Source organism: Uloborus diversus, chromosome 3 (genome assembly GCF_026930045.1).
Source record: "Uloborus diversus isolate 005 chromosome 3, Udiv.v.3.1, whole genome shotgun sequence".
Taxonomy (NCBI): Eukaryota; Metazoa; Arthropoda; class Arachnida; order Araneae; family Uloboridae; genus Uloborus; species Uloborus diversus.
The window spans coordinates 211,953,480-211,963,343 of record NC_072733.1 but is presented as its reverse complement, the minus strand read 5'-3'; the positions used below and the strand labels follow the sequence as shown (position 1 = coordinate 211,963,343).

Below are 9,864 nucleotides of genomic sequence, written 5' to 3'. Positions count from 1 at the left end.
GAATTAGGAAGACTGGGGAACACAATCAATATTTCCAAGGGCAAGTATACATTCCGAAATCTGTGAAAACTGAAAAGATTATTTTCAACAAATGTTATCTTTACTCAATTAAGTTGGAAGAAAAACTTCTTTGAAATGATAATTGGTGTCGCTTTTTATTGCTGCAAACGTAAAAAGAACAATGAAAGTGTTGTGTCCCAAGTTTAGGAGCAAGATCTCAAACTTGGGACAGTAAATATTTTCCTGGACATATCTACACATGCCCTGCGATAAAGTGCGAAGGTTCTTCCTAAAAACAGAATACTTGTTCGAATTGGAAACATATGATCAATATGTTAGTAAAGATTAAAGTTCAAAACTTGACTGTACATAGTTTTAAAAGCCAATTGCTCAAACAATATGTGCAAAAACCGAGAACGTTGTGCAGTAACTGAAAAATATCTGTTGAAAACCTGTTTTGGGATGAGGATTCGGGACTCTGAATCGAAATAATTTGTGCCAGAACCACACCAAGTATTCATATTTTAAAACAGTAGAAAAGTCCACATCTGAAGGGCATCCCTTGAAATTGTATTAAAGAAACAGTTTTGCCAAGTTTTAACCGCACATCTTTTTACTTCCTTTTACAAAAAAGGAAGTATTGTATTCGCGAAAACAATTTCATTCAAAATTCGGCCTTAATTTCCAATTTGCTCACCCCCGAATTAATGTTGAGTTTTTTTTTTTTTCAACCCGACCACACGCGATAAGTGCCTAAGAACGTATAAACACTCGAAATATCCATTTTGACATTCCCCGAGTTAATTACAACGACTTTTCTCGTGACGTCCGTATGTACGTATGTATGTCGCATAACTCAAGAACGGTATGTCCTAGAAAATTGAAATTTGGTACGTAGATTCCTAGTGGGATCTAGTTGTGCACCTCCCCTTTTGGTTGCATTCGGGTGTTTCTAAAGGGGTCTTTTGCCCATTGTTTGGGGGATATTGTTAATTTCGATGTACACTCAAGTGGAGTTATAATTTGGCGGACAGTTGGCGATATTTCGCCAGTCTTTTGATTGCCACGTTTTGTCGCCAACTTGGCGACAAATTTGGCGATTTTTTTTTTTTTAAAGTCTTGTTTCAATTTAGCCACTGGTGGTGATATTTAGAGAGTAAACTATTGAATCACATTAAAATTGCCAATAATGGGAAAATGACATTAAAATTAGAGCAAAAGGAAGTCATATGATGCACACATGAGCTCGTTTTATCATTGCATTGATAAAGCTAAGGTGCACCGAAGAAATCAACTCTGTACTTCAGAGCCAGACTGACGTAAGTTCAAAAATTGCGTTTTTCAGTTTATTGTTACATTCATTGTATGTAGAGTCCTATTCCGCATCGAGCCATGTCAACGTAATTCTAAAAAAAAATCCTTTGTAATTATTTACCAGCGTTAAAATAGTGCGCGTCCCATCTTTTGCATGGGTCAGATAACGTTTCTTCCTCTCTCCTGTAAAATAGCAATTATGTGACTTGTTCTTGCTCTGAAGGACAGAACTAACTGAACAAAAAAATTAGAAGTACTCAAGTGTGCCCATACTGACAGTGCCCAAACTTGGGACATTTTGACGAATTTCGTTTTAAATGCTTGTGCACTTTCTTGTATTCAAATACAGTAAAACCTGTGAAGTTGACCATCCTTGTAAGTTGACCACCTGTCTAAGTTGACCGCTTTTTTCAGGCACGGAATTAGCCCTTAACATATAAATCAACCTTTGTAAGTTGACCACCTGTTTAAGTTGATCACGAAAGTAGTGCACCGCAAGTGGTCAACTTACACAGGTTTCACTGTAGTACGAAATAAGTTGTATTACATGATAAATGAACAGTTATGTTTTAAGAGCTTGTAAGTTAACCTTTTATGCTTCATCTTTATGCGTAAGTTAAAACTATTTTGAAAATTTCGACAAGATATGAAATTTTTAAGTATGGAAATACCTAGGTCAGCTAAGCAGCATTAGTTTGAATTTTGATCATACTTCTTGTCAGATATGTTTTTGTGTCTTATTTGTGCAAATTCATTTCTACTTTACTAAGTTAGTTTAACTTTCTTATTCATAAATTTTCAAAATTTTAAACATGCTCTGAACTTGAGGTATTGCTCCAACTTTGGCTACAAGTACAGAAAAAGTGTCTACGAGGAATATTGGGACAATAGGTTGTCTAATTGTATTGAGAAAAAATATAGTTAAAAAACTTAAGAACTATGACTATTTCGATTGCAATAAATGTTTCATACTGTTGCTGGACAGAAGATTTGTCATGTTAATTGATGAATGAATAAAACACGTTTTTGAAAAGTATTTCAAATGTTAGTTCTATTAATAAAAATGATTCTCAAACTATAGATAAGACCAATTATTTGGTGTGAACTTCCCGTATAATGAAGGAATAAAAATGAATGTGCAACGATGGCAAATGAGGAACATATAGAGCTACGAATCAGCTGTATGAGGAATTATTGGGACTCGCCGAATACTTGTGTGCTTCAAAAAGTAGAGGGTAACGCGGAGTCAATACAGGATTAGCATAAAAGAATATCCCGGTTTTAAAAAATATATATTTCATAAACTATCACACTTAGCACTATAAATAGGGTTGTCCACCCCCTAAGAGCAAGGGCGCACCCCTCTAAATATCGCAAAAACTTCCAAAAGCAAGAGCTCCCCCCCAAAAAACTGAAACATACACCTCAAGACAACCCCCCTAAAAGTTTCAATGGCGCAGTCTGCGCCATGACCTAGGTGGGAACCCCTGCTTTAAATGATACATAAAAACGAGTTGATTTGTGCATCACATGGCTTCCTTTTACGCCAATTTAATGATAATAGCGCCTTGGAGTAAGCAAGGAAACTCTGAATATTTTCACCCCTAGTTTCTTGCGAACCGAAGCAAAAAAAAAAAAGTTTTACAATGATTTATTTCCCCATTATTGGCAATTTTAATGTGATTAAGTGGTTAACTCTTTAAATATTACCAACATTGGTCGAATTAAAACCAGATTTAAAAATTAAAAAAAAAATTGCCAAGTAGGCGACAAAACTTGGTGACCAAAAACTTGGCGATATATCGCCAAGTGTTTGACAAATTATAACACCACTTGAGTTAGCATTGAAATTAGCAATGATTTCCCCCCAAAAAGGTATAAAAGACCCCCTTAGAAACATCCGAATGCAACCAAAGGGGAAGGTGCACAACTAGACCCCACTGGGAGTCTACGTACCAAATATCAACTTTCTAGGACATACCGTTTTTGAGTTATGCGAGATACATACACACATACCTACGTACACACGGACGTCACGAGAAAACTCGTTGTAATTAACTCGGGGATTGTCAAAATGGATTCGGGTGTCTGTACGTTCCTAGGCATATATCCACGTGTGGTCGGGTCGAAAAAAAAAATCAACATTCATTCGGGGGTGAGCAAAATGGAAATTAAGGCCGATTTTTGAGTGAAAATGTTTTCGCGAATACTATACTTCCTTTTTTGTAAAAGGAAGTAAAAAGATGTGCGGTTCCAACTTGGCAAAACTGTTTCTTTAATACAATTCAAGGGATGCCCTTCAGATGTGGACTTTTCTACTGTTTTAAAATATGAATACTTGGTGTGGTCCTGGCACAAAGTATTTCGATTCAGAGTCCAGAATCCTCATCCCAAAACAGGTTTTCAACAAATATTTTTCAGTTACAGCACAACGTTCTCAGTTTTTGCCCATATTGTTCGAGCAATTGGCTTTTAAAACTATGTACGTACAGTCAAGTTTTGAACTTTAATCTTTACTAACATATTGATCATATATTTCCAATTCGAACAAGTATTCTGTTTTTAGGAAGAACCTTCGCACTTTATCGCAGGGCATGTGTAGATATGTCCAGGAAAATATTTACTGTCCCAAGTTTGAGATCTTGCTCCTTAACTTGGGACAACTTAATAATAAAGACAAACTGTCCAAGTTTCTTTTGACTCGCAAATGTTCGATATGTGTACCTTTCGTTACGCGACACACATCTTGGTGTATCAATTTTGCGTAATGGTACACAGATGCAATTTATAGGTTCTGTTGGCAATGATGGTGTATAAACAATCTTTGAAGAAACCCTGTAAAAAAATCGCATGGGGATTGGTTTGGGGATTTGGGGGGAGAACGCATTAAAGGTAAATCATCATCACCTGCACGGGAAGTCAGTGGTGCAGCGAAGTGCTGCGGGTGAAGTGGGGTAGGGTGGGTTAGGGCTAAATCCCCCTCCAGATGTCTTGGTTTTAACATTGTTGCCAATCCTAATGCAGTAGTAAACACACGTAGGACTGTTGTGTCCAAACCCTCCCCCCCCCCTCCAGGAGGAATTTCTGACTGTGCTAGTGCGGAACGTGCACGTTTAAGTAGTTGCGTAAGTAAAAAAAAAAAAAACTTGGATCGTTTATCTTTATATTTATGTATCATTTATAGTGTTAAGTGTAATTGTTTATGAAATATAAAATTTTAAAACCGGAATATTTTATGCGAACCCTGTATTTTCAAGCGCAAATGTACATTCTGAAATCTGTGAAAGCATACATTATTGCTCTATCTAACATTACTTTTTCTTTATTGCGTTCCAAACCAAACTAGTTTAAAATGAAAATAGGTGTCCATAGTTATTAATTTTGCTGCAGACATAAAGGAGAATTCAAAATGTTGAGTGTGTCAAGTTACGGCAAAGAATCCTTAACTTGGGACAATGGATATATAATAGTTTATTTTTTGAAAAGACATTTACACATCTAAACCTCGTCTTGAGGTAAAGCACTAAGGCTATTCCTTAAAATAAAATACTTTGTTCAAATTGAAAACATATGGATAATATGCTACTAAAGTTAAAACTCAAAACTGTCCCAAGTATGGGCACGTGACAAGCAATAAAGTGCTGTTTTAATACTTAAAGCCAGATTGATTTGAAATACCATAATAAACAGATTCAAACAGTGTTTTGTTAGTTTTCTACATTGTCTATAATTTTCGGAAGCCCTTTAACCGAAAGACTCATATAAAAAGTGTAGAGAACTTTAGGTTCAAATAAAACACAGTTAAATGTTGTTAATTGCCATGAATGTTGCTTCACTCGAAAGATGATTCTTTGACATTTTTATTTAAATATGATTTCTGGCATAGGGCCACCTCTGCTGGCTCGGAGAAAGTCCAATTAGAAAGTCCAATTTTCTCACTTTTTGCAGCAATAGAGGCCATATGTCAGTAATAAGGTGGCGAATGTTCTCTCCCAAGGCGTCAATCATCTGTGGCTTATCGGTGCAGACCAGAGACTCCACATAGCCCCCAAAAGTAGTCCAGCGGTGTTAAATCGCACGATCTTGCAGGCCAATTCACGGGTCCATTACGCGAAATTATTCGTTCACCGAACGTTTCTTTCAATAAATCAAATGTGACACGCACTGTGTGGCATGTTGCACCGCCTTGTTGTCTATTCATGATGAAATGGCAAACCGAACTGAATACAAAACAAGTGACAACTATCAAAATGGCACACATATCAAACAGTGTTGCCAACTTAAAGTTCTATACCTCTAAAAAAAACACCCTTTACCTAGGGGCCAAGAAAATGGTAAATAAGGTTCTGACTCTTCTTTGTATATGTGAGGGGGGGCATTGGGATATTCTATTCCAGTGGTGTAGTACTGGTGAAAAAACGATGGGGAGCCTCATGCAGATAATCGTCGCGTTGTTGATATTGCAAAGTATCGAACATGAAATTCACCTCTTGCCAAGAGATGGGGGGAAAAACATTTGTAATATGTCTATCAAATCAACCCATACACCGAGGATGTAGAGATCTTTACCCCAAGTACACGCGTTGTTTCCGATACCATCTCTTGTCCGACATTGAAAAACGCACTTTTTCGTATTCTGTACGTTGCATTTGTATCTATACGAACACAAGAGTTGTTGAAACTAAACAATGAAATACAAATATGGGAGGGGGAAAGTCTTAGATTAAATAAAAAGCCTGGTAATGTGCACTGCCTCTTGACCACACCACTGCTTTATGCACCGAGCACAGTAGACTCTAATGAGCGTGTTCTCTCTCCCCCGAAGTTTTCGCAATAGAAACACGTAGAGATGCGAAGATTTCGGAGGAGAGAGAGTGGAGGAGGATTGCGGTCGAGAAGCGGAAAAGGCCAACTGGTCTCGGACTAGGAGGCGAGACCACTGGTTCGGAGGGGGTGGAAAGGTTCGAATCTCGAATCGAGCAGCATTAGCAGATGAAGATGGCCGCCGGAGTATGTGGGCCGTGCGGACTTTCTTAGCTCTGGATCCTCGTCGTCGCCAGCAGAGGTCCGACATGAACAACGACCGAGGTGACCGGCCGATGGACCTCCGAGAGATGGCGGAAGTGCCCAGAACATCGGAGTGCGATCAGCCGGACAAGCACCTGCTAGACAGAGAGGTAACTCTTTCATCTACTTCTCTCATCTTCTCTTTTTCTCCCCATCGCGAAATGTTTTAAAAACCAACTCTTGAAAAGGGTTGATTTTTTTTTCTTGAAATGTTTTTTTTTATTTTTATTTATTTATTTATTTTTTTTTGAGCAATCATGATTGCTTATTGCTTTCATTTGACTGTTTTGAAGTCCTATCATTTTATTTTCCCGCCAGCACCCTCTGCACCATCACCGTCGACCGGCCGCCTCACGATGCTGCTCCTCTAGCGAAAACAGTCTCCAGGTTGCGTCAATATCTTACACTTACACGCATACATACACGCACGTACACACACACACATACATACGCCTACACACACATACACAAACATATACACACAAACAAACACATACACACACTCAAACACATATACACACACACGCATACATACAGACACCTACACATACACACACATCTACACACAACTACCCACACACTCATGTTTACACACACATACACATTCCCTCCCCCACACATAACTACCCACACACTCATACCTGCACAGACATAAACACACATGCCTACACACACATACACATACCCCCTACACGCAAACACACATACCCCCCACATACACATAAACACACATGCCTACATGCACACACTCGTGATTGCGAAAGACATAATTTGAATTCAAGAGGTCAAAATTCAAATTAATTTTTTCAATTTTTTTCCTTTTTTTTTGTTTTTAGTCATAACAAAAAAGTATGTGCATGTGACCGTGAAACACCGAAGTTGGAGAACGTCGACTTTCACCGCGGTGATTCTCCGGAAATATTCGATGTTTTTTGGTATATGAATGTCGATATTCACCTGATTTTGAACTTTCACAGTAACATATATACAGTGAAATTCGGTTAGAACAAATACGCATACAACGAAATACATTTTCAGTCCCGATTCAACTGCCATCACAACAAAATTCTCGATTCAACGAACAGGATTACACTGAATAATTTAAGTTTAGAAATGTAGTTGAGAATTTAAATTTTTAAATAATTTACATCCGTTAGTAGAGTGTTATGATTCCTGCTCGAAAATCAATAGAACTATAATCGTTCCAGCCGATTAAATGATTTGAATTAAAATAACACTGACAGCTTAAAGTGGTGTCTTGTGATGGGAAATAATCGTGCAAATGACTTGTCCCTTTTTGGCCTGCTTTTGAAAAAATGATGTTCGTGTATCATGAGCCTTTTTTGCCTTCCGTATCAATTATTGCTTTATTTATCTCACTGTTTTTTTTTCCTATTCAGTTAAGGGAAGAATATTTTTATATATCGAATAAGAAAAAAACCTCCTTTCATTTTCTCTTCTATTATTTCGATCTTCAAAAATTCCTTTTATTGAGTTAGTTTGTTCATTCACAACAAGAAATTTCATTGGACATGGCAATGAAAGTAGAAAAAAAAAAGAACCCGCTCCATACGACTGGCGACTATATATTTATTTCAATTTTGAGGTGACGAGAAATTAAAATATTTTTAATTTATATAAATTTTAATTCTAAAAGGATTATTTTTCTGTTGTATGAATTTTTTGTTGTTTGTGACCCTGCTGTTTTCCCTAATACACAATAGAACATCTTTCATTCCATTTATTGAATTTAATTGCTAAAACTCTCTTTACTATTGCGATTTTTCGCACATTTGTGAAAAATGCCGTCTATTAAGTGTTGAGAACTCATTTTAAATAATACACTATTAACTTTATATTTTGACTTTTACTTCTTGTTTCTTGGATAAATACGGTTTTTCGTAAACATTTTTTTCCACAAAAACTTATGATTATGGATGTGTTGAAGAAACTACTACGTTACCACTATTACGTACTTTCAAGAAAAACTTTAAAAAATAAATAAAATAAAATTGACATTGTTAGTATTGTGTAGTGTAGATTATTGCATTGCTAAAATTATTGCGAAATCAAGTTAGCTTTTTTGCAATCACGGTTTGAACAAACTGATGTATTTCAAAAACTTGATTCTCCAAACTTTAAAGTTTCTGAAACAGATTTTAAAGTGATAGTACTTCAAAAAGAAATTTGATCACCTTTATTGTAATGCATTTTGATCCGATCAGTTGCGTGTTGAGTTGAACGTAAAGACAGTTGCAGATCATCTGCCTTTGTGTTTTGTGACTTTGTTTCTTTTTGGCTTAAATTTTTCTGTTTACACTGTTTCTTTACAGGTTTCATGATTTTATTTTTCACAGTATATTCATATTGCATGCAATGAAGTATTTACACTGCTAATTTTTCTATGTACTTTATATTCGAGGCATTTTCACATGTCACAATAACCAGTTTATTCTTTCTCACATAAATCCAAAATTTTAAAAGTATATTTTTCTGAAAGAGCATACTTAAAAACATAGGATCTGAGCATTTTTTAAATACATAATTTGTTTAAGTTCAATATTTTAAAAAAATTACTTAAATCGGTGGGCTTTCATTGTTTACGCTTCTGCCGAAGACATCACAAATGATGAAAAAGGAATTCAGTGTTGCCATTCACAGAGCAAAATATTTAATTCATATCTTTACTCACGTATATTGGCAACGATATGGTTGATAGCAAGCGTAGAGTGCAATTTTAATTGGGTTCTTGATTATCATAACGTGGAAGCGCAGTAGAAAGATGCGCTAAAGAGCATCATTTGTGACGTCATCAAGACCACGCCTTGTTTGAAAAATCGGACATTTTAAAAAATTAATTAAAAAATAACTGTTGGAAAAATGAAAGTATTTTTTGGGTCCATGTTTTTTTTTGCTTATTCTATCAATTTCAGTGACAAAAAGTACTACTTTTGTCTAAAGAAAACAACCCCGTTGAGTATTTTTTTTTTTTTTTGTAAAACCATAACTTCTAACCGCACTTTCGTTTTCAATTCAGTGTTTTATAAAAAAAAAACTGACTGCTAACCATAAAGTGGAACATCAAAGTTGTATTAAGAAAATGAATTAAAAAACTGAGCGTTACTCAGTACATTTGTTAAGTTCCAATCCCACTTATGCTTTCAGCCCATGTAAAATGTGTGTGAATTATTCATCTTCTGAGGCCCATGATTTTTAGCTATTTACCCTCTAACGTTTGTCACTCGTTTTTATTATTTTAAGTTTTGTGACCAAATTGAACTTTTCAGTAAAACTTTTATCCATCAATTTTTCTATGAAAAAATATGAGCATTAAATGATAGCTTTTTCCATTTTTTTTCTTCTGTTTCTTATGTATCGGTTTTTTTTCACTTTGTGGAATGGTAACTATGAAACACTGAAATGTAGATTGTGGTAAAATTTTGTTTTTTACTTCGGTTGGTTCCATTTCAAATGTACATTCGG

At 35.9% G+C, this 9,864-nt stretch overlaps 1 protein-coding gene across 1 annotated transcript in view; it reads left to right on the top strand.

Annotated features, from left to right (window-relative positions):
- Positions 1–6,239: 6,239 nt before the first annotated feature.
- The window catches only part of LOC129218678 (ninjurin-2-like), a 49,020-nt gene continuing 45,395 nt past the window's right edge, over positions 6,240–9,864 (top strand). The window contains exon 1 of the mRNA XM_054852998.1: positions 6,240–6,491. Within this exon, the coding sequence (XP_054708973.1) occupies positions 6,327–6,491 (165 nt within the window). The 5' untranslated portion in view covers positions 6,240–6,326. The remainder of the gene's footprint in view (positions 6,492–9,864) is intronic.